Below are 26424 nucleotides of genomic sequence, written 5' to 3' on the forward strand. Positions count from 1 at the left end.
CAAAATTTTGTATTTATAATATAAAACTGCATGTCTTCATATAATGTACAACAATTGAACAATTTGTTTGTATCTATCTTTGAGCAATACTTTTGGAATAATTGCATTTAAAAAAAGTTTATAGATGGACAGACAAAGTGAAAAGTAAAAAGCACATGTATCCTCGATACGAGCCCTTATCAATCAAAACATATATTTCCAGTTATATGTACTGAAGATGCCTTGTTATAGAATTAAGTGACGTTCCAATGTTCTACATCAATAAACTTACCAAGTATATGTTTAGGAATAACTTCATCGTGATCCATCAGAATATCTAAAAATATAAAAACAACAAACTATGAACATGGTACTCTCAGATTTGAACTTGTTGTCTGTTGTGTTTTGTATTGATCTGGTGAGTTAATAGAAATACGAAGATAAGCCCTTTTAACTGATTTTTTTTTTTGCTGTACTGTTACATCACACTGTCCCAATTTAGGGGAGGGTTTGACACTGGTACACATGTTTGTAACTTGCCACATTAAGTATGTCAATGCCCCAAGTCAGAAGCCTGTTATTCAGTTATTGTAATTTTTTGCTGTGTATCATATTTCATACATATATCAGGCTGTTAGTTGTCTTGTTAGAATTGTTTCATATTTGTCATTCCAGTGCCGTCAATAGCTTACTTTGAGGTATGGATTTTGCTCATTGTTGAAGGCTGTATGGTGACCTATATTTTTACGTCATTTAGTCTCTGGCAGATAGTTTTCTCATTGGCAATCTTACCACATATTCTTTTTTTCCCATTAACAATTATGAAAAGGTTTTTCCTTACACCAAAAATACATGGCCTAAAACTAAAATGAGTGCACTGAAATGTCCCACCTGTTAAAACGATCATTATTGAATAATTTGTTGACAGTCCTAAGTAATGTCTACGATAACTGCAAATGTTAAGAAATGTTATGGAAATACATAGTCCCCTACCGGGTTGAAAATTCATTTTACTGAAACAAAATGCTAACTTCATCTATATGATGTCATGGTGTAAACTATATAACAAATATGAAGTCAATATCTTCAGGCATGACCAAAAAGAAAACAAAATGTTCACACAGAGATACGTCTCGTCTATTTGTAATTTTGATAATGCAAATGTTGAAATTAACATAGCAGTACGTTATCATTGAAGTTATGCAAATATTCAAAGTCAATGAACCATGACTGAAGGTACATGACTAACCAATCTCCATAGAAATGAGATGTGCCAATACTAATACAACTGCATACCAAATACCATCGACTTATCATAAGTCCTTCCCTTTAAACAAACATAAACACAAACATTAACTTGTAAACTATGTAAAAGTGTCCAACTCCATGAACCATGATGAGATGGTGGGGCTTCATAATCTCCATGAAAATAAGACTTGCAAATGCCAATAAATTTGAATACCAAATATCATTGACTTAACAGTATCAAGGGGTTCATCTTAAACTGATCTAATCACAAACTAATAGATGTAAACTAAGCAAAAGTTTCAAAATCAATAGACCATGTAGGAGGGGCGGGTCAAATAATCTCATTGGAAATGAGATGTGTGAATTTATTCAACTGAATACCAATTAACATTGGCCTACCACTAATGGTTTTCTTTGAACTAACCTAATGACAAACTAATACATGTATACTATTCAGTGGTTGTCGTTTGTGTTACATATTTGTTTTTAATTCAGTTTTTTGTACTTAAACTTGGCTGTTAGTTTTCTCGTTTAAATTGCCATTTCAGGGTCTTCTTTATCTGACTATGCGGTATGGGCTTTGCTCATTGTTGAAGGCCATGTGGTGACCTATAGTTGTTAATCTCTGTGTCATTTGGTCTCTTGTGAAGAGTTGTCTCATGGGCAATCACACCACATCTTCTTTTTATAAGTAAAAGTTTCAAAGTCATAGACCATGACTGAGGGGGTGAGGCCAAATGATCTCCATGGCAATGAGATATGCCAATGCTTATACAACTGCATACCAAATATCATTGACCTTCCACTTGCGGTTCCCCTTAAACTGACCTAATCAGAAACTAATACATGTAAACTAAACAAAAGTTTCAAAGTCAATAGACCATAACTGAGGGGGCAGGGCCAAATTATTTTCCGGACCATGAGATGTGCCAATGCTTATACAACTGCATACCAAATATCATTGACCTTCCACTTGCGGTTCCCCTTAAACTGACCTAATCAGAAACTAATACATGTAAACTAAACAAAAGTTTCAAAGTCAATAGACCATAACTGAGGGGACAGGGCCAACTAATTTCCATGACAATGAGATGTGTCAATGATAATGCAATTGCATACCAAATATCATTGACCTAATACTTGTGGTTCACCATAAACTAGACCTAATCACCAACTAATACATTGTGGATGCCACCGCCGTGTGGAAAACTGATTTGACGGACGGATGGACAGACCGACGGATGGAGTGCAAACCTAAAGTCCCCTTCGACTTCGTCAGTAGGGGACTAAAAACACCTGTAGATAATCACACTAAGAGTAAAACTGCTATAAGACAATTAACATCAATTTGATAAAATATACATCTTTTAGGCTTGCCTGAAGTTCAGTGAACTATATTCATGATATTATATGGTTACCTTTTTTCTCATGTCTGTCTTTGACTTTCTTCATTCCTGAAACAAAAAAAAACTGCCTAGATGTTTCATAGTCTTAATATTTCTATAACTGAAACCCAACATTGTACAACATAATTTTGTCATAAAGGTAAGGCCTAAATAAAAAACATTGTTTGTTTCCCCAATCCCGACCCTGCCAAGCCAGGTGTGGGTAGGTAAATGTAGGTAGGGAAATAATTTTATTTTTCCAAAAAGCTTGAACATTATCAGACGATCCGGCAAGCCTGAAAATCCAAAACGTATAAAATAGTATTTGACTTAGTTTTGACAATAAAATTTGATGAGTTGCACCAATTTTGCAGGGTTGGTCGGGATTGGGGAAACAAACAATATTTTATTTTAGGCCTAAAGAAAACAATATTCATATCGCCAGTCACTTTTTTATCAATAATTTTACAAAATTGAAGATTTAAAAAATTGAACACAACTGACGAAATTGTTAAAAGAATTAATAAATTACTATTAATGCTATTAGCATTTAAGGTACTAGTAGATGGGGTGTCTAAATATTGGCCAATAGATTTTTCTTAATCTTCTGTAAGACTTCTTTTTCAATGAACTTTCAAAATTTAGTATAAAAACTGGAAGTTTGGGACCATATTTTTTGTTAAAATGTACATTGAAATTTACAAAACCACAGTTATAGGTGTAATATTAGGGCAACTTAATTCTTTTTATTGAGGAAACAACAAACAATAGAATTTTTTTAAATTCAATGAGGTGATTGCTTTTCAAAATACCTTCGAACATGTCGAAATATCAAATAAAATAAGGGGGTCACAGGCCTTATTTTCTTGGAAATTAAACAAAGTGAATCTGTGAGCTACTGGTCACTTATGATACCCCTGCCCCGCTAAAAGTATAAGGTAAACAGGAAGTTGTTGAGTGATCAATCTGAAAACACATCACACAGTATAGCTGACTCATATAACCTTGAAACCGAATTTCAGAAATCCTTGTAATGTAGTTTCTTAGAAAGATGCGACGACAAATATTTAGGGGACTGACGGACGGACGGACTGACGGATGGACAGATGGAAGGACGGACGGACAGAGGTAAAACTGTATACCCCCACTTTTTTAAAGCAGGGGTATAAAAACATAACTTGTCCTTTCAAATTCAATATAATTATTTGTCCTTGATTTCAAACGGACTTTCCAGAAAATTTTAAATACAAGAGTGCACACGCTGAAATGCCTTGCCTTCTTTACACACCATTGATTTTATGTTGATAGTCTTAAATATAAAGCTCAACTACAACTATCATATAAACTTAATAAGATCCAAGAAAATGAGGTCAAGGTCAGATAAACCAAACTGGAAATACATGCACACCTTGCAATCATTCCATTTACCAAATATGCTTTAAATAAAGTTGACTTATCGCACATAGTATCTTAAGAAACAAACGTAACAAGGAAAACATTTATCAATGAACCATGAAAATGAGGTCAAGGTCAGATGTACCCTGCCAGACAGACATGTACATCTTACAATCATTACATGCTTTAAATATAGTTGACCTATTGCATACAGTATCCAAGAAACAAACTTAACCAAGAAAACTTAAGATTGACCAATGAACCAGGAAAATGAGGTTATGGTCAGATGATAATTTCCAGACAGACATATACACCTTTTAATCATTCCATACACAATATATAGTTGACCTATTGCTTAAAGTACCAGAAAAACAAACCAAAAAACAAAAACTTAACACTGAGCAATGAAACGTAAAAATGGGGTCGAGGTCAAATAAAACATGCCAAACTGACATGTACATTGTAAAATATGTTCATTCACCAAATAAACATGATGTAGTTGACCTATTGTATACATGGTATACAGTGTTAGAAAAACGGACCAAAACACAAAAACTTAACTTTAACCACTGAACCATGAAAATGAGGTCAAGGTCAGATGTCACCTGCCAGTTGGACATGTACACCTTACAATCATTCCATACACCAAATATAGTAGACCTATTGCATACAGTTTAAGAAAAACAGACAAAACACAAGAACCTAACTATAACCACTGAACCATGAAAATAAAGTCAAGGTCAGATGACACCTGCCAGTTGGACATTTACACCTTACAATCATTCCATACACCAAATATAGTAGACCTATTGCTTATAGTATCTGAGAAATGGACTTGACCACGAAAACTTAACCTTGTTCACTGATCCATTGAATGAGGTCAAGGTCAAGTGAAAACTGTCTGACAAGCATGATGAAGACCTTGTAAGGAACGCACATACATGTACCAAATATAGTTATACTATTACTCATATTAAGAGAGAAATTAAGAATACTAAAATTCTTAACTTTTTTTCCAGTAGTCACTGAACCATGACAATGAGATCAAGGACAATGGACATATAACAGACGGAAACTTTGTAACATAAGGCGTCTATATACAAAGCAGAAGGATCCAGGTCTTCACTTTCTGAAATATTAAGCTTTTATGAAGTTAGCTAACACCGCTGCCGCCGGATCACTATCCCTATTTCAAGCTTTCTGCAACAGAAGTTGCAGGCTCAAACTAATTAAAAACCAGTTTTTAGTTCCTCTCTCTTTTCTGATTTAGCAATATGTTTGTTTCCAACACTAGATTATTCCTCTTACAGTTAAACATATATATTGATGAAAACGTGTCTTTTTTTCGTTGAATTGTATACTTTATTTTTTTTTAGCATATGGTGTGTCCGATTAATATATTGGGAGGGGGCACTGACTGCCTGAGAGGGGGGCCCACTCCAGTCATGCTTCAGTGATTCCCTAAATAATCAACCAATTTTTTCTCACAAAAGGGGGAGAAGGGGCTGGTCCCCTTCCCCTTAAAATTCCGCTCTGAATGGATACACTCAATATGCTCTGATGTATAAGAAAATGGGCAGATTTTTATAATAGTTTTATAATAATGTAAAATTTATGATATATATTGGAATCATGGAAAGCATTTATTCATTATTTAAATATCTTAATTTAACCCCAGAATATTTGTTAAATCACAAATCTCATATAAAGTCAATTATCATTAAAAAACTCCGAATTAAATATGATGAAATTTGGCTTAACCAATTAAATAATGACAAACCTGGCATGGTGCAAGGAAATAAATTAAGGACCTACAGACTATTTAAAAATAATATAGGCCTTGAAAAATATTTATTGTTAAATAATTGTAAAACATTAAATGAGTTAACCAAATTTAGAATTAGTGCCCATGAACTTGAAATAGAAAAGGGAAGACATAAGGGAATACCCCCAGATAAAAGATTTTGTAAATTATGTAATAATGACATTGTTGAGGATGAAATTCATTTTCTTCTTCAATGTCCATCACTTAAAACTGAAAGGTCCAGTTTTATTTCAGATTTATCCTCTAAATTTACTAATTTTAAAACTTTAAATGACCAATCTAAATTTGTATGGTTGATGTCAAATGAAGATCCATTTGTTAATAACATAATGATTAAATTAATAGATAGTTTAATAAAATCTAGAAGAGTTAAATTAAGCATAAACACATGAGTAGTCCAGCTCTTCTTCTAATTATAAAACGGTACTGATTGTGTTCACTCACTCATTATCTTTGAGAATATATACTGTATTTGTTGTCTCCCTTCTCTTATATAATATTGTTTTAATTTTATTGTCATGTATTGTAATTTCAATGAAAAAAATCAACACAATTATTTGTACACTTTAATTTAAACTGTAATTGTACTGCTCCTCGGGGCGTCTTGATTGACAAATAAAAATTGTTGTTGTTGTTGTTGTTGTCTAAGTAAATCAGCATGATCAGGTACAATATTAATTTCAGAATCTGCTATAATTACCTATTTGACACAATTGTATTTCTTGTTCTGACAATTCTGTCTTCTCCATTTCTGAAGCAACATCCTGGTATTCTCCGTGTCGTACAGCTTCAAGAAGGTGAGTGTATGCATCTCCACCTTTGCGAATCAATTTGTTGTATAAAAGTCTATTACTTTCCTGTTGAGTGAGTGAAGAATTACAAATTTCCTCTTTTTCTTCAGTACTTAAAACATCAGACTGATACAGGTGGTCAGCTATGTCTGTTTTGGAGTCAACACCATGGACAAACATCATGTAATTCTTTTGTAGTTTAACTTTGTGTTTATTTAAAACTGAAATATAAAAAAGGTATGAATGAAATATACTCTTCCTCTTTCACACACATATTTTTTCTCACTATGATTGGCTGTTTTGTTAAAGTTACTACATTAAATATTATTTGCAGGAGTAATTTTTCTTTGTTGAAAATAACAGGTGCTGATCCAGCTATTCTTAAAAGGGTTTTCCTAACCCAGGAATAAAAGAGAGGTTTCAACTATATGTTCTCATACCAATGCATTGATTGTTTAAAAAGGGGGGGGTTCCAACACCATGGCAAACTAGACAAGCTAGAGGAGTCCGACAACACCATGGCCAACTAGAGGAGTCTGACAACATCATGGCCAACTAGAGGAGTATGACAACACCATGGCCAATAAGAGGAGTTTGACAACACCATGGCCAATTAGAGGAGTCTGACAACATCATTGCCAATTAGAGGAGTCTGACAACACCATGGCCAATTAGAGGAGTCTGACAACACCATGGCCAATTGGAGGAGTCTGACAACACCATGGTCAATAAGAGGAGTCTGGCAACACCATGGCCAATTAGTGGAGTCAGACAACACCATGGACAATTAAAGGAGTCTGACAACACCATGGCCAATTAGAGGAGTCTGACAACACCATGGCCAATTAGAGGAGTCTGACAACACCATGGACAATTAAAGGAGTCTGACAACACCATGGCCAATTAGAGGAGTCTGGCAACACCATGGCCAACTAGAGGAGTCAGAGCTCAGACATAAATAAATCATGTAAGCTAGTCTGAATCTGCTTTTGACTCATTATGCTTATAGAGGTCTGAATTTGCAAGTTTTAGGATTTGTCTCCCTTTAATACAAGACAAACTATGACTACAATAAGTCACATATTGTTAAGCAAGAAATAATTAACCAGAATCAAGAAGTTGCAAATATCGACTCCTACAAGTCCATAACTTCAAGACCCATGCATATTTATAAAGAGGTCATGCATCTAAATCAAATAATGACAAAATTCAAAGAGAATGATTTGTCTTTTAAAGAAAAATATGAATGAGAGTCTAAAAAATCGGAGATAATGTTAATTAACCTTACAATGCAACCACCTGGAACCTCACTTAATGAGGTAAAACATCTGTGTTTAGTGAGCATGTTCAATTAATTAGATAATTAAATATAGATAGCTCAAGTCCTTGTGAACTATCAGACAGTTTTTTGCTGTCATATATGTGGTGTACTTTGGCCTCCAAGTAAAATTAAGTTTTTTCATCAACATAAATAGAGCTTAACAAGTCTGTTACTTTCTGACTTAGATAAGTCTAAAATTGAACACACGTTTTTATAATAAAAACATGTTTTGACTTCTTTAAGTCAAAAACAAAAATCGACTTGTTTATGTCTCAGCTCTGACTGATAACTCAGAAACTTGTGTAAAATCTAAAATTTATAAAAATTGAAAGGGAGCTTAATCTAAAATTTATAAAAATCAAACGTGAGCTGCCATGTGAATAGATATAAACAATTGACCAAAGTTTCTTGCAAATTGGTGAAAGCATTTTATGAGCTATATTCCGAAAATCCCCCCTTTATAAATGAATAAAACCCCAGAACTCAGAAAAGTAAAATCTAAATTTTATAAAAAATGAAAGGGAGCTCACATACATAGATATGAACAATTCATCAAAGTTTTATGCAAATTGGTTGAAGCGTTTTTGAGTTAATGTCCGACATGTTGACGACGGACGGACGGACGGACAGAAGTATTATACCATAATATGTCCTGTAAATGGGCGTATAAAAAGTATATGATGGACAAGAAAATTAATAAACAATCATCATTTAATGCTACAACTTCTAAGAGGGGAAATAACTGTCCAATTGATGTTCACCGATTTGACTCAAATTCTAATATTTGATTTATAACATACTAAAACGTATACATCCACATTACAAAAAGCCTAATATAAACAATTAACAATGCATGGACTGGATAATATGTTTATGTATCATCATTTCATGTGTAATGTAGTCTAGACGCCATATAATTAACCATTAAGATTACCTCCTAATCAGTGATAATGGACTAAACTCCGAATTATACACAAGAAACTAAAATTAAAAATCATACAAGACTAACGAAGGCCAGAGGCTCCTGACTTGGGACAGGCGCAAAATTGCGGCGGGATTAAACATGTTTATAAGATCTCAACCCTCCCCCTATACCTCTAGCCAATGTAGAAAAGTAAACGCATAACAATACGCACATTAAAATTCAGTTCAAGAGAAGTCCGAGTCCGATGTCAAAAGATGTAACAAAAGAAAATAAATATAATGATAAAAATACATAAATAACAACAGACTACTAGCAGTTAACTGGCATGCCAGATCCAGACCTCAATTAAACTGATTGAAAGATTATGTCTTCATCATATGAATGGCTATATGTTTATAAAGTATGAATACGCAAATTACAACATTACAAGAGGCTGTCACAACGACAGCAAACCGGATATATTAATATTTATTTGTGTCCTGGTAATATCACAAGAACCATTACTGATGAATGGTGAAAGTGAAAATCGTCAATATCAAATTTGACCTCTATTTTGTCATCAGTATCAACATATTAAAATTTGAAAAGCTTTGGTTGAATGGTTCATGAGTAAATGCAACAACGTGAATGGAAACGCCTTTTTACAATCTTTCAAGAACCATAACGCCTGAATGGTAAAAGTCAAAATCGTCATTATTGAACTTGACCTCTATTTTGTTATCAGTAACAACATATAAAAATTTCAAAAGCTTTGGTTGAATGGTTCATGAGAAAATGCACGGACACGACTGGAAACACCATTTTTCAATCTTTCAAGAACCATAAATCCTGAACGGTGAAAGTCAAAATCGTCATTATTTAACTTGACCTCTATTTTGTCATCAGTCACAACATATTAAAATTTGGGAAGCTTTGGTAGTACAGTTAATGTGTAAATGCACGGACACAACTGGAAACTCCATTTTTCAATCTTTCAAGAACCATAACTCCTGAACGGTAAAGGTCAAAATCGTCATTATTGAACTTGACCTCCATTTTGTCATCAGTAACAACATAAAAATCAAAGCGCTGTAAGCGCTGAAGGCAGTTAACCAAAAACCAAGGCAACCGTAATTATGAAAACTGTGCAAAGTTGCCTCAACATTAAACATTCAAATATAGTACATTTATGTTTATCTAATGATTTATTTATTAAGGCAAATAATTTATTTGTTATCAAGGTTTCAAAAGCAATGCATATATCAATGTATATTTTTTATGGTGAGTCTGCAGTGGTACAAGTTCCCAATGGTTGCAGTTGTTCTACTTGGTAGTTAACCATTTTGTTTTATTTGACTGCTAGAAGTTCAAGTTGACTTAGTATGAACATGTAATAGTATGAATGGACTGGTTTTCCTGGAAAGAAAACTGAATTTGTGTTCTGTAGTACAAAAGTTATGAGACACGAATCAGACAAATGTTCACTACAACAGGGATCAAAGGTGATGTCTGACTGACTTGCCCATAGTAAATGAAAATGATTTGTTATTTTGTCCCATACATATGAATATATATATATAATTTAGGGGTGGAGATCTCAACGGTTTTCAAGTTCTCAAACAGGTAGGGGTAGGCAGATGATTAAGGGGGGTGGGGCCACCCCCCTTTTTGGGAAAAAAATTGATTGCTTATATAGGGAATCACTGAAGCGTGACTGGAGCGGGCAACCTCTTAGGTCAGTCAGTGGGCTCCCACTTACACAAATTTCTGGAACCGCCTCTGGGGGTAGGGTGACCCTAGAGACTTCCCCTACATTTTATTTTATTCGTTATATTGTCCCATACATAAATATATATGGTTTAGGGGAGGGGATCTCGACCATTTTTAAATTCTAAAACAGGAGGGTTGGGGTGAACCCCAACGACTCTTCCTATATTTCATTTGATTTTTCATATTGTCACAAACATGAAAAGGGGTGTGGATCTAGACCGTTTCCAAGTTCTCAAACAGGACAGGGTGGGGAAACTCCAGGGACTCCCCCTATATTTCATTTTATTTATTATATTGTCCTATACTTGAATATATGCAGGGGCGAATTCAGTCGGGGGATTGTTCTCAGCTTAATAATGAATATTCCGATAATTTTACCTCAAATTTTTTTAGCCTCGCTCTGCTCGGAGAAAATTGAAGTTTACGCCCCTCCTAACCTAAAATCCTGGATCTGCCCCTCATATGGTTAAGGGGTGGGGAGCTCGACTGTTTCCAAGTTATTACACAGGAAGGGGTAGAGTGGCCCAAAGGATGCCACCTATATATCATATGATTTACTTGCATTCAGGTATATATAATAAAGTTGTATTATTTATGAAAATAAAGAAAGAAACTTTCAGCTACTTTAATTGACCCTTCAAAAATGAGATAAAAAATAACCCTTCGAAATTGCAGTTATATGTTTACACCTTAAAAACATCTCACATGCATTATTATCATTTATCACTGATAAAGAAAATTTAGACTGTGCCCATGAACATGCATATTGTTAGATATACTGTTTCCAGTTGTCACGTTGTATTGGATTTTTAAATTAAAACTTGTCAAAAAGAATTTTGAGTTTCTGTATAAAATATTTTTCTGCTTTTTCTTTCTCTTGCATCTCTTGGTTTACAATTCTAGTGTATATATTCATTTACCATGCATAGATGTATGCTTTCACCTGCTTGGATCGCCAAACCCGGAATTACCCTTATCCGCTTCCGGAATCGGATCCGGTATTGTAAAATTTTGTATTCACGGCCGCCATTGTTATGTGTTTACAATGTTGTTTTTGTCAATCAGATACGATTTTACTCGTATTTATACAATATTTGTCGGCGATTTTCTGTATAAAGCTAGCGGTTGAACAAATTGAACATCGCTGTCATGAATAATAATGATAAAAATAAGTTTTTAGCTCGTTTAATTGGAGACTTTGGTTTGGTGAACATGGTGAAACGGTTTGCAAAGTTAATTCTTATTTTCTTTAAAGTGGAAGGTGACTACGCCGGGCGTAGCTAGAAACCAACTATCCTAGTCGAAATTCCGATTGCAAAAGTGGAAGGTCTTAGACCACCGCTAATTTGCACACCTGCCTCCAAATTGAAAAGATACGAAAATTTCTTTTTTCTAATTTGAAATTGCCGCCAACAGCATGAACAGTTGAACTTATTATAATGTTATATAATAGACTACCTACGTATTGATGACAAACAATATTCCTACGACTTTTGCCATTTGGGAAATCTAAACTACTTGTTTTAAGAGATTTTCGGCGATTAAATATTTCATACAATTGTTCTTTGACATCTTGGCCAAAAGCACAAGTCATAATGAACTACACAAGGATTCTTAATAGGCACTACTTCCTATGTGTAACTTCAAAACTTTTGGATAAATCGACGATCATTTAACGTTTTTCTGGTCATATTTTTTGTAATCCAGAATAAAAAGTATTAAAAAAGTGTTCAATTAGTTATAGATAACATATTAGCGAGCTAGATAATAACAATGGCAAGTATTTCAGCTTTTATTGGGTAGAACACAAATCTAGGGTGCTCGCATAATGCAGCTTAACTGCATAAAAATTGGGAAGCTTTGGTAGAACAGTTCATGCGTAAATGCACGGACAGGACTGAAAACTCCATTTTTCAATCTTTCAAGAACCATAACTCCTGAACGGTAAAAGTCACAATCGGCATTATTGAACTTGACCTTCATTTAGTTGTCAGTAACAACATATTAAAATTTTAAAAGCTTTGGCTGAACGGTTCATGAATTAATGCACGGACAACATTTGATTGCCGACTGCCCAGCCGCCCGCCATACATCCCCAATTAAATCAATAACCGACATTTTTGTCACAAAAATCCGGTTAAAAATTAATTCGAAGGCCCCTTTAAAGGTTTTGTAGAACCATGAGAGCCATCTTGCGCATGACACCTCCATGGCCATTTTGAAATGTTGGCAGGTAAGAGGGTTTTTTTTTTGTTTTTGCAAGAATTCCTTCCTTTTGAAAAAATTGTGTTCATTGAGGAGAATCCATGACAAATCGCCCCACTGGAAAATCGCCCACACCTAATCGCCCCACTTTTTCACAAACTCGCCCCAATCTTGTTTACCAACTCGCCCCACTTATTAAAAAGTTTAAAATCACATTGCAAATAGGTTGGACAACATGCCCAACTTATGAAAAGGGTTAACATTTTGTTGAAATAAGGTCTGCCAACTCGCCCCACTCATGACAAATAGATAAACCACGATGAATTTATTAGTGCCAACTTGCCCCACTTATGAAAAAAGATGCAATCCCGTTGTATATCTATGTCCCTGCGCCACTTCAATACATGATTATTATAGGTTTCATAACGAGTGAGAATTAGATATCGATTGATATCAACTCGAGTTATTTAATTTCAATAATAATAAACGAGCCTATGGCGAGTTTATTATTATTGAAATTAAATAACGAGAGTTGATATCAAGCGATATCTAATTCTCACAAGTTGTTAAACCTATTTTTCTTATGGCAAAAAGTTGTATGTGCGTGGCCTATTTCTTGCGAGTTGTGTTGCTACGGCCGTTTTTCTTTGCAACGCGTACTGATCTTTCTCTTACAAATGTATGGTTGGGGCCTGTTATCTAATTTGTAACAAGTGTATTGACACGTTTTTCTACAATAATTAACAAATAACTCACTTGTTGCGCCTAAAAAATCTTCTTTTTATCAAATTTTATTACATTCTGAAGCGACACAGAAGCCAGAAAACGCCCGGTGTTTATGTATGACACCGGAAGCATACCTATGACGTCACGTAGTGTAGGGACCAAAGAAGATAACATCTTTTCGCGGAATTTTCTTTAATGAAGATTTTACACTGAAATTGTGATTGAAATTTAATTATGAACTTGTTTTGCATTAGAATAGAGATAACTGTATTGTATTTGAAGCTTTGCGGACGTCCATCGGTAGTTTTACTGTCGCATACAGAGGGAAATTGAAATTGGAAGTTGTGCCAGTTATAATGCCCTTTGCTCCGTTACATAACCGTACACGGGTTCCTTTCTTTATTTCTTCGTCCATGATAAGATTTATATTAGAATATGCAGACGAAAATCGCGAAAACCGGAAGTAAACAATCAGTTGTCAAGAAAAAAAGTAGTCCCGGCAAGACCTTTTCCTGTGAATAATGACCTGATCAACGGCCAATGGAAATATTGGAAATTTACGAGATAAGCCAATCAAATTAACGTAATTTTGATATCACTTTTTCATATCACACTCCGTAATGTATGATACGAAAAATATCTACAATATTCACGTGGGAGTTGGATAACAGGCCCCAACCATAAGAGAATGAAACAATAAACAAGTTTCTTTTCAATAGTTATCAGCTGGTTATATAAATAACTAAGCTACAAGTATAAAGTTATTCTCCAATAATGATACGAAAATGTATTTGTAATTATATTTTAAGAATGTTAAACATCATTTGATTTAAAAAAATATTGGTTTAATAAATTTCGTTTTTTTTTTTGTCTTCTGTGTAGATTAGTTTTCATTTAAGTGGGGCTAGTTGGTAGAACTGAAAATTATATATTTAAGTAGATTTTTAAATAAGTGGGGGGAGTTGACAGGGGAAAAGTTGATGGGATTTAACCCTTTTCACAAGTGAGGCGATTTTTTTACAAAGTTGGGCGAGTTGGTAAACCAGATTGGGGTGATTTTTTTTTTAAAGTGGGGCGAGTATGTGAAAAAGTGGGGCGATTTGGTGTGGGGCGTTTTGCCAGTGGGGCGATTTGTCCTGCTTCCATTGAGGAAACAAGGTATGACAAATATAAGCTAGCATCTGTAACAATTCAGTGAATACTATTAAAAGTTCCATATCAGAATTCAGTCAGAATTAATTTAGACATTTAGATAGACCTGCACGGTAAACAGACAGAAAGTCACAGGACAAAAAGTAACAGGACATAAAGTCACAAATTTGATAGGACAAAAAGTCACAGGACAAAAAGTCACAAATATTTTTTGGACAATTGTTCGAATATATAAGAGAAATATCTAGAAATATTTACTTTTTAATACATATATTCATATTGAAGTTAATGATATTTATCATTTTACTTGAATAATGAAGATTTATTTAATTTTAATCATGCAAAGGCCATATTTATTGGCACCATAAAGCCATTTAAGTGCCAATCTACTTTGACATTTTGTTTTCTTAACAATTATTTAATCATCTTTGATATTTTTTTGATAAATTCTGCTTACAAACAGCCGGACAGCAAATCCCTGATTTGTCCGTTAAAAACCCGGATTTATTATTCGAGAATCAAGTGGAGATAATTTAAGAAAACGTCGTCAACAGATGTCGCTGCGTAGAAAAATAATTCCCCGCGGAAGACGACCCGGCAAGAAATCGTGAATTTGTTAATTTATAAGAAACTAAACGTATCACGAGCGGTATGCATGATATGATAATTTTAACAAGTATTTAAAAGATATGAGAAGTCAAATAATTTCATCGTTGAATCAGAAATTCGAGTCATTTATTTTCAGCCTTCGGAACCGCCATTTTTCAACATCGACTGTCATTGACAAATATTCAACTCTGGACGAATTGACACAAACCCGTTTTACTTAGGAAAAATAAATATGATCAGTTTATATTGATAAACTGGAGCATGGAGAACAGAACTGGGGTAGTCACATGACGTTACCCTTCCTTGTTTACACACGAGCACAATTCCAGTACACATCACAAATTGGTAAGGCCCTGCGGGGACTCCCTTCTCTTTTTGATGAAACTGCTCTGCTCTTGACTAAAAGAGCTCCGAAATATGACAGACTTGCCACTAATGAAAAGACAGTCAACATGTCATTTGAAATGAACAAAATCTGTTATTTTTTGTATAATTTATTTTTCCTTTTTCATGTCCCAGTACACAAAAATACTAAAAATGAACACATTTTTTTTTTACTTTCATATAAATCACACAAATTTTATGAATTCAGCGCATTAAACATGTAATAAAATGTACACAAACCTCCCAATAACATCCTTTTAGCAGTGCATTATTTTTTGGGAAGTCCATGTGTAAATTATTGTGACACTTGTCAGGTTTTGTCCTGAATCAGTGAAAGAATGACATGTCCAGTGTAAACATTCTGAGATCAGATATATCATAGATAAATAACAGAGGAAAACAGTTTGAAGAGAGTCAGATCCTTATTTTGTAGCTTTCAGATGTAATTTCAAATGAATGAAGATGATATCACTTCATAATATAATATTGCTTGTGCTTGTTCCCTATTCATCCTTCAGGTTCCAGCAGTCATTCAATAATTGTTCCATAGATGATTGTTCAATCTGAATCCAGTTTACCTATTAGTAAATTAATCTCTATTAATGAATACTTAGTCTAGTTCATTCTTTTTTTACAATTGTTAAGCTGCATGCACCTACATTTGATGATTGAGGATTTATATATATCAGGTCAACATGGTATTTTTTTTTAATTCTTCATTATTACACATATTTCAGTCTATATATATGTTACCAGAAATGGTTATACATCATATGTCTCATATGGTATATATTATTTGAGAACATTATGTCAATATATATTATACTATATATTATATGAATTATATAAAAAGGTTATATTCATTATATAATTATTTTCCACACTCCATGGCTCAAGCTGTTGAATGTTGTGATTGTTTTTTTTCAATTTGAGTACATGCATTACTATCCCACTGAATTACATATAATTAGAGAGAAAGCTATTTTCAGTTTTACTTTATTCTAGAAAAATATAAAATTTACTTTATCTGAAATGTTAAACAGACATGACTCAAGAGGACTGTATGGGTATCCATATTATATGCTTAGATTTATATAATATCTCCTAAGCCAAATGATTTAAAAAAAAAAACCAGAAAGTTTAATCTACTACATTTCAGAATTTATATTTTACAATATAACCCCTTTTCTAAAATGAGACAGCACACAACAAAACACATGACAGTGTCACTATCAGGCCAAATTTTAATATATAGTTAGAATGAAAAACCACTGCAGAGAACAAAGTACAATATAAAATGCAATATTTTTATGACATCTATTTTTTCAGGAATAGATTTTACTTTTTTAATCAGTCTCTCAATACAAAATGAATTAAAGCCCTGATTTTGTTTTTATTATTCATTATTTTTTCTCAATTTGTATTACTTTGTAATATTGCTACTTACAAACACATAGAAATTACATTTTTGGTAAAGCCTTCTTATAGAGTACTTTGATTAATTCAATTTTTAATCAAAATTGTCAAGGGTATATATAATATCCTATCGCCAGTGACTAGAAGTTGTTACATTTCAGTGTTCATCATTAATAGGCCTCACATATTAAAATAATTACTTGCATAGATAAACATATTTAAAATGGAAATAAACATTTAATAAGTTCACAGATATAACTGACATTGGGTCTTAACTTAATAGAAATTCTCTAAAAACATTATTCTAGAATAGAATATATAACAGCAAAATTGTACATTTTATACCCATAATCTTTATAAAATATATTTTTATGTAGATCTACTAAGAAACAATATGTTTCTGCATCACTGAATGCTGAATCAAAATGAAGAATTTATGTGTATTCAAGAATAATAATTTATGATTCTTCTAAAAAGTATGCCATGAAATAATTATTTCCATCAAAGTAGAGTGGTGTGCTCATTTTCGCCACATCTTTCCATGTTTTCTACAGTTTATGTTCAGGTCTAAATGTTTTTGAAGTATACTGATATTTCTATATGAAGATAACTTCAAATGCAAAATATACTTAAGCTTGAAAATCGGTTTGTTTTAAGAAAATCATCTGAAAAGTTAGATTAAAGGGTGTTTGAAATTTCCGGATGTTTTGTCAATGGGGGACACATATTCGCCGTTTTTACACATCTATTTAAAACCAAATAACCGCAGCTTTTAACAATTTTTATCAAATCAATTGCATTATAGATGAATAGCAGACATTTCAAAGGTATAAAGAATTCAAAATTAGGACATTCAGTCAAATATTTACTTAGAAACACTTCTTTGAAATCGTGTTTTTTATTCAGGAAATTGTTCGAAAATCGTTGTCTGTTTTTCGGCCATTTTCGGTAGGAGCCGCAATTTTGTCTCAGTTTAAAAAAATATTATATTTGTTATAAAAATATAATTTACGGGTACATTTCTTACATTTCAACCATCCTTTGAAGTTTTTACACTTCATAATCCTTAAACGGCGAAATTGTGTCCCCGGCGAAAATGAGCACCCCACTCTATATATATATGACAAAATAGAGGTATACACATGCAATCGGGGAATATTGTGCAACATTCCCCCCTTTAATGATGGAATTTTAACACCAAAGCTTTAGGCAAGTATTTTTTTTTTAACAATTTACTGGTTCAAAACCCCTCACTTAATGTATGTAAAAAAATAACCATATAGAAAACTTTTTTTAATATTTCTTCTGAAGCTGTAGTAATATATTTTTTAAACTGAATATGTAATAATATTTGCAATTTCCCCGATTTCTAGATGATTATCAACTATTTTTATGCAATATGTAATTAAATAGTGATTTACCAAAGCAGACATACATTCTATTATACTTTCTCTCACTGTTTGGGTCTTGATACCTGACAGGTGCCCTCATTCCAATGATTAATTGTAATATCCAAGGTATTTTTCATATTTACACATTTTCCTTCGCACACTGATAAATTATTGGATATTTTACCCCAGAATGAACTCTTTCACTTACTAAAATTGAGCGAAATGGTTATTTTCTCTCGTTTCTGATCAGCCGTCCCTTTAACGATTTTTCATTCGAGTTATCTCCCTTTGGCCGGTCGCTAGTTTTGGGCCTGTTGAATTGACACAATGCCGTTTTACCTGGCGAGTATTTGTATCAACCCTTTCAACGCTATACACGGCATATGCCGCGATGACGTACGCCGTTCGCCACTGCTATTCGCGGCATATGCCGCGATGAAAAAGGATTTTTCATAAGGACTCTTAAACCATTCGGTTTTCATTCGGGTTCTCTCTAATTTTTCCTCGTTTGAATCTAGGATATGCAAGGTCTCATTTGCGCTTGAAATCCCGACAATTTTAATAGTAAAATCATGCAGTAGAAGGAAAATAGAAGGAAAATAAAAACAAATATTTTGACAAATGCAAATGGCGGAAATCGGAAACGAAGCTGTAAATATGGAAAAATTTCAGCATTTCCTTGGCGAAACTTACAACGAGGATTAGTTAAAAGGTTTCTTGTTATCTCAATGTGTTTATTACATAAAATTCGTGTGGGAAATATGATTTGATCGATCATTACGAGACGTAGAAAAAGGGGGGAAACGGAGGTTGACTGAATTTTTTTAGGACGGAGCTATTTATTTGTGCCACGATTACATAAAACGTTATGTATGGTACAATACGCTACGGAATCGGGCAACTGGTGTCTTCTTTACAATATGGCAGATACAACAACAAAATAAATGAAGACTAAAAGTAGTTTTTATTCAAAATTCAACACAAATGTAATAAATTACACCTTTTACCTGTTAATTACCTGAAAATGCAGGTAACCTGATAAAAATTTCAGTAAAATAATTGCCTAACATTACAGTTCATGCTCTCCTGAGCATTTTTCATGCAATAACTTTCTCTGTATCTCATATAATAATCAAAGAGCTGAAAGCTCTGAAGAAAAATGACGCCACTGTCTCTAATATTGGGATAGTTTTTATGCAAGTCTTGATTTTCACGTACCGTAATTAGTTTAACAATGCAACATGTATCGTGAGCATATAATTGATATTCGTATATGTGTGTGTGTGTGTGAAGTGAAGGTGACAACTGGCTGTTTTTTTAAGACAAATGAATAGGTCAAGACTAGCTGAATTGTACAAATAAATACCATAGAAAGGCTTGTATATTTCTCACTGGTACATAGTCTGAATACGGGTCCGTTCGCGTCCATTCACGTTTGCGCCCACTCATTTTCACCCCCTTTCACTTTCACACCCTACATGTTCGCACCCAATCTTAATTGGTTTTGTGTTTAATAACTCTGTAAGCAAGTGTTTTCTTATAAGTATAATTGTTGTCATTGTCTCAAAATAAAGTAAGACAGCAATTTTTTTTTTGTGTTGAATAAATCTTAATCATGTTTTGGATAGGGTATTGCTAAAAATAATAATAATCCTTTCTAAATAAAGTGGTATTTTATTAACGTTTTATTTTGTGTTGAATAACTCTTAATCATGTTTTGGTTAGTGTATTGCTATAACTTGTTTCATTGACTTGTTTCAAAATGAAGTGAGATTCTGACTATGTTTGTTTCCGTGTGTTGAATAAATTTTATCATGTTTTGGTTATATTAGTGGATTGCTATATTTTGGTGTCTATGTTTTATTGTTTCATTGTTTCAGATCAATGGGACCAAGCTGTTAAAAAAAATTATCTTTTGTGTTTTTTCCTTTAAAATCTTCAATGTTTTACTCATACCAAGCTATAAATACATTCAGTATTTACACCAAAGCAATTTAAAACAACAACCATGATTTTCCAATTATTCAACTTGAATTTGAATTAAAATTGGGCACGAATGAGTAGAGTGTGAATGTGCGAACGTGTAGGGTGCGAAAATGTATTGGGCACAAACAGACCTGATACAACAGTCTGAACCCCCTTCTCCCACAAAATATTAAGTAAATAATCTTTTTGTTACTGCTATCAAAGGTCTAATGAAACTCAGATAATTTCAAACATTTTGTCAAAGAATTCTAGTCAAACCGGCACCTAGTTAAATTGGCACCTGGACAAATCATCACCTGGTTAAAATCGACACCTGATATAGTCAATTCGACACCCATGTTAAATATATATTTTTAACAGTATTTTAAGCAATAGGGTAAAAATAAGAAAGGGCTTGCCAGAATTTTTTTCAGTATTTAAGCAAAAAGAGTTAAATACTAACTTTCACATTTTTGGGTGTTCATGTACATTTTGTATATATTTATTTTTCTCAACTAAATGACTTTTTTGGTGTAGTTTTAATGATATATATATATGAGTAGTCCAAATAATTATTACGTCTCGGTCTGGCAAGGCTTTTTAAATTTTATTCTGGAACACTTTCCTATGACCGCAAGGCTATATTAATTTTTTTTCTGGGACGCCTTCCTACGAACGTCGTAGGAAGGCGTCCCAGAAAAATAATAAAATAGCCTTGCCAGACGTCATAATTATTTTGACTAATACATGAGATATTGGGTATTTTTCTGCATTATTTTAACCAGTTGAGCATTTTACAGGATTGTTGGTTTAATGCTGTATAAACTTTACTGAAAAAAAAACCACCTTAAATTTGCTAATTATTTTGCATGAAAGATTGATTTATTGAAAGGGACTCATAGTTTTCCATTTTATTTTAATAATTGACTTGTTTTTACAATTACACAAATTGTCTAATTGTTAAAACAACAGCTTTGGTAAGGGCTTCGTTGTTTACCTTTATACACAACATTATTATATTCACTTTCGTTTCGTTGTTTACCAAAATACACAACAACATATTCACTATGTACTTGGTAACAGTAATTAATTAATTGAATAGAAAATATTATAACAAATATTATTGGATGCCGAATTGACGTCGAATAGGTGCCGATTTGACTAGATGCCAATTTAACCAGGTGACGACTTGACTTGTACGTTTCAATTCCTCTGCGATCGTTTGCGGTATTTTCTTGAGAAAATCTATTTTCCATCATCAAAGAGAAGAAGAAACTGCTTTAAAATGATTCTGGAACGCTTCATGATTGTTAAAATAAGTTTAATTCACTCAAAAACAATTTTAAAACTTGCGATCTTTAAGCAGGAAGTTTCCAAAGCATGTGTAAAAGAAGAAATTAACCGGTGAGAGTGAAAATCCGTATATGACAGATATCCCTATAGTACGACTTTGAAAGTAAAACAGTTCAATCCTTTTGTAAAACAGTCTTTAATATACCTTTCACATTAATGTTTGAAGGGTCTTAAGCTTATTCAAACCATATAAGTCGGTATGAAACACCAAAACGGAATGAACAATAACCGATTACGTTTTGTAGTTTACAAATTCTAAAACTGGTTTCCGTCAAACTACAACACTTTGTTCGAGTGTAGTGGAATTCAAGTAGAAACCAGTGTAAACTGGGTCCTGGCTGATTTAATACTACACAATGATGCATAATGATAACACAAGCAGATTCCAGTTTGTATGGAAAATAGTAAATACGAAACCAAGCGCGGTAGGCAGAGAAATGAAATGAAGTTCAGGTCGGCAGTTATGGAACAATGACTGCGTCATTTTCCAAAAAAGATACAGCAGTCTGAAAAGGAAAATACTGTTCTAATGAATGTACTAAAAAAAAAATGCAGCAGCAGCAGCCATTTTTCTATTTTTTTGTGTAGCGTTGAAAGGGTCAATAGGCATTTCATGTTCATAATATCAGGAGGTATCATCCCTATAAAGGAAAATACGTTACCATTCCGAGTGTCATTTCAATTTACATTTATTTACCGAGAAGTGTCACGGCCGCGGCACGTTTTTTCATCTTTCCCAATCAAATAATCAAGGAAATTCTATTTTTTCGTTCTTAAATGAATAACGTAGTTAAAGTTTGAAACCTGCCGTATTTAGTGATGTATTTGGTTAAGCATGCTAAATACACAAAATAGCTTTACGCCGTCGATTTCGTGGCGTCATTGCCGTTGCTAAACAATGCCATTTTTTTAACTGAAAATCACGTGACCAGAATAATAAAATCGACGCCATTATGAGATTTGCTGTCCGGCTGAAAGTTGGTTAATATACAATACTTCAAGAAAAATACAAAAATGTTTTTGTAAAAATGAGCATTTTTTATTCAAAGAAAATAATCAGAAAAATGAATTGTGACTTTTTGTCCTGTGACTTTTTGCCCGTGACTTTTTGTCCTGTGACTTTCTGTCCTACATTCACCTGGGGCGTGTTTTTTTCTTCTTCGGTAGTGAGCCAGAAGAGGTCCATTTCTATTTTTTTGCATTGGGAAGATCTTCTGGCTCTCTTCCACCTCTTCTTTTTAAATAGGTGGTTTAGACAGCAGAAGCACAAAACAAACATGGCGTCGTTTAGTCTAAATGACATTCATAAATTAATGAATGAAGATATACTAGAATGTGAGCTTTGTTATAAACGTTTTTATGGTATGACAGCCTTTGTAGGACATATCTGTAGGACGATAAGCTGGATGAATATAAGAACTACACGGACAGTAATAGTTAAGGGACAACTATTTGAAATTCTAGAGACGGAATTTTGATTCTTCTTTAGGTACAGAAAACCATCAACGTTTTGAAGATTACTTTCCGGCGTATGTCTGATTGAGGTTGCTAGTTTGTTTTAATTTTTCTTTTATTTATTAAACTTTACAATTTTTTTTAACTTTTAATTTTTTACATTTTTTATGCCCCACCTACGATAGTAGAGGGGCATTATGTTTTCTGGTCTGTGCGTCCGTCCGTCCGTCTGTCCGTTCGTCCGTCCGTCTGTCCGTTCGTCCGTCCGTCTGTCCCGCTTCAGGTTAAAGTTTTTGGACGAGGTAGTTTTTGATGAAGTTGAAGTCCAATCGACTTCAAACTTGGTACACATGTTCCCTATGATATGATCTTTCTAATTTTAATGCCAAATTAGAGATTTTACCCCAATTTCACGGTCCACTGAACATAGAAAATGATAGTGCGAGTGGGGCATTCGTGTACTGAGGACACATTCTTGTTTTATTATATTTTCATTAGTGATTAACGCTAATTTCAATACTCATGATTGGGCTAGTAGTCATTTTAAATCAATAGATGAGGAATGAAAAAGGAAAGAGGACATCATTATTCATTTTAATTTGTCGCTAGTCATGCCTATTTTTGTTTTGCTCTTACCAGGCAACCATATTCATAGACGAAAATCTCCTGTCCCCCATCCCAACAAATAAATAAATATCAGATGTTTTTTTTCTTATCTAACACAAGTTTAAATTGATGCTAATTTTTAACGCCCAGTGACAAATATTTCATGCATGTTCAGGAAAACACGAGAGAAAAAGTCGGGTATATAATATTAAAACGAAGAGATGTGATATGATTGCTGATGACGCAACTATCATAATATGAAGTAGTTGATGGAAGCAATAATAGGAAATCGTAAGGCCTTCAACAATAAATTAAACCCGATACTGTAAAGCCGTTTATAAAACGCCATGAAAGTGTGAAACAATTCAAACGATAAAACTAATATGGTCTAATTATACAAAACAAAACAATTTAATAAAAAATACCAAATATGAGTTGAGACATGAACCAACGACAAACACTAAACTACATGCTCCTGACTTGGGACAGGTTCATAAAGAATATGGCAGAAGTTGATCATATAAAAACGAAGATGTGGTATGATTGCCAATGAGACAACTCTTCACAAGAGACCAAATGATACAAAAATTAACAGCCATAGGTCACCTGACCATATGGCTTTTAACAATAAGCAAAGCCAATACAACATAGTGAGCTATAAAAGCCTCCGAAATCACAAATGTAAAACAATTCAAAGGAGAAAACTAACAGCCTAATTAATGTATAAAATAAAGTGAACGAAAAACAAAGAAGTAACACAGCAACAAACGGCAACCACCGAGTTCCTGTCCCAAGTCAGTAGCCTGTAAGTCACTGACTTACAGGCTACTAACTTGGGACAGGCACATACATACAGAATGTGGCGGGATTAAACATAGTAGCGGGATCCCAACCATTTCGTAACCAGGGATAGTGATTTAACAGTACAACAACTAGTTTGTGAGAGCTCGATCCTCCTCGAAGCTGAAACAGTAGTGTAGCAGTACAATATAAGAACAACCTGTGCAAATCAGTTGCAATTTGATTAACTGAAAAGGTCGGTACGAGATACTCAAAAGAAACCGGCCAACTAACATAAGACCATAGACTCAAAACATCAAACTAAGAGTATTTGCAATTACTGGAAGTGTTCAAAGCTAGTTGCAACTAGTTCTAAAATAAATCTTGTTCTCCCAGACTGAAGTATCAATCAGTACACAACCAACTGATAAAATTTATTAAAAAGAAAAGTATAGGAAACGTCTGGTTTACGTTGCATACTAACATATGGATCGATATATAATGAAAGCATTTGAAAAGTGGTAGTCCGAAGGTATTGTCAATCGAAATTTTGCATTAGAAATAATAGTTAGGACCGGATAAGATTTTCTTCAAGGACCGGTACCACCAGAAAAAAATGATTTTGAGAACTTTCTGAAAGCTTTGCTTTATACAAAAATAATCCAGTTCGGTTACTTTAAAAAATAAATAGATAGACTAAGATGTCCTTTTTGTAAATTGATCCGAGTCATTTTCCAGACAAATATTAACGAATTCTTGTGCAGGATAAGATTATTCTTAAAAATCAAATAGTGGGGGATAAAGCCTGATTTGTTTAGCAACATTGAATCGAAGAAAAGCATTAAGAAAATTGTAACGAACAGAGTACAATTTTACAGTCCTTCTACTCTACCGTATGATGGTCTACTGGACGTGTCTTAATTTTCTAAAAAAAAATCGTAAACTTAATTCAATTCATCCAACATAACAAGAACCTGCTGTATTCGACGGCAATTTAATTTTTTATTTTATTGATCTTCCGTAGAATATCTCCAGAAGAGGTCCAGATTCATTTTTTTGAACTCTTCACCAGAAGACATTCTGGTGATATACAGAAGAGATCAATAAAACACGCCCCTGCACAACCAAAATGTACTAATAAATAAATTGCTGACGTAGCATGGGCATTCTCTTGTTATGATGTGGCCAATTAAATATGTAGAATGGAACTGCTTTTGTTCATATCCTCACACCATTGCGAAACAGCACCCCCCTTTTAATAAACCCTTATCATTTATACGATACAAATTTAAAGAGTTATTTATATTTTATTTCAAAACATTTGAACTCCTGTGGTGTAGTAACCATTCAACCTCCTGTGTACATGGTCATGGTGTACAAGGTTTCAATATAAACTCATCAGAGCATGTTGTGATTTACTTGTAATCAAATAATTCATACCTAATATACATGCCATACTGTGAAATTAAAATTTTACCATTTTAGCAATATGTTTTATATGTATAAACCCAGTAAAAAGGAAGTTCCACTCCATGTTTGATGTATACATCCCGCCTTTTCTACCAAGGGATGAATAGACGCAGGGGAGTGAAACGTAGCCTATGCTTGAAAAATTTCTGCAGGTGAAAACCGTAATAAATATTTTGCAGAAAAGCATTGTTAAGGATGTTCGAATTCGCTACTCTGTTTCAAAATAATAAACTTTTTTAAAGACTGTTATAAATTTATAATTATATAAATATAGAAACTAAAAAAGCAGAAAAA

The 26424-nt window shown here is 33.5% G+C and overlaps 1 protein-coding gene across 2 annotated transcripts in view; it reads right to left on the minus strand.

Annotated features, from left to right (window-relative positions):
- Window positions 1–26424, minus strand: part of LOC139527409 (uncharacterized) — a 69544-nt gene that overhangs the window by 11839 nt on the left and 31281 nt on the right. For both annotated transcript variants that reach the window (XM_071322824.1, XM_071322823.1), the window contains exons 7-9: window positions 6533–6844; window positions 2646–2681; window positions 272–316 (exon numbers count right to left, since the gene is read on the minus strand). In XM_071322824.1, coding sequence (XP_071178925.1) covers window positions 272–316; window positions 2646–2681; window positions 6533–6844 — 393 coding nt within the window. The remainder of the gene's footprint in view (window positions 1–271; window positions 317–2645; window positions 2682–6532; window positions 6845–26424) is intronic.

This window comes from Mytilus edulis, chromosome 6 (assembly GCF_963676685.1).
Source record: "Mytilus edulis chromosome 6, xbMytEdul2.2, whole genome shotgun sequence".
Taxonomy (NCBI): Eukaryota; Metazoa; Mollusca; class Bivalvia; order Mytilida; family Mytilidae; genus Mytilus; species Mytilus edulis.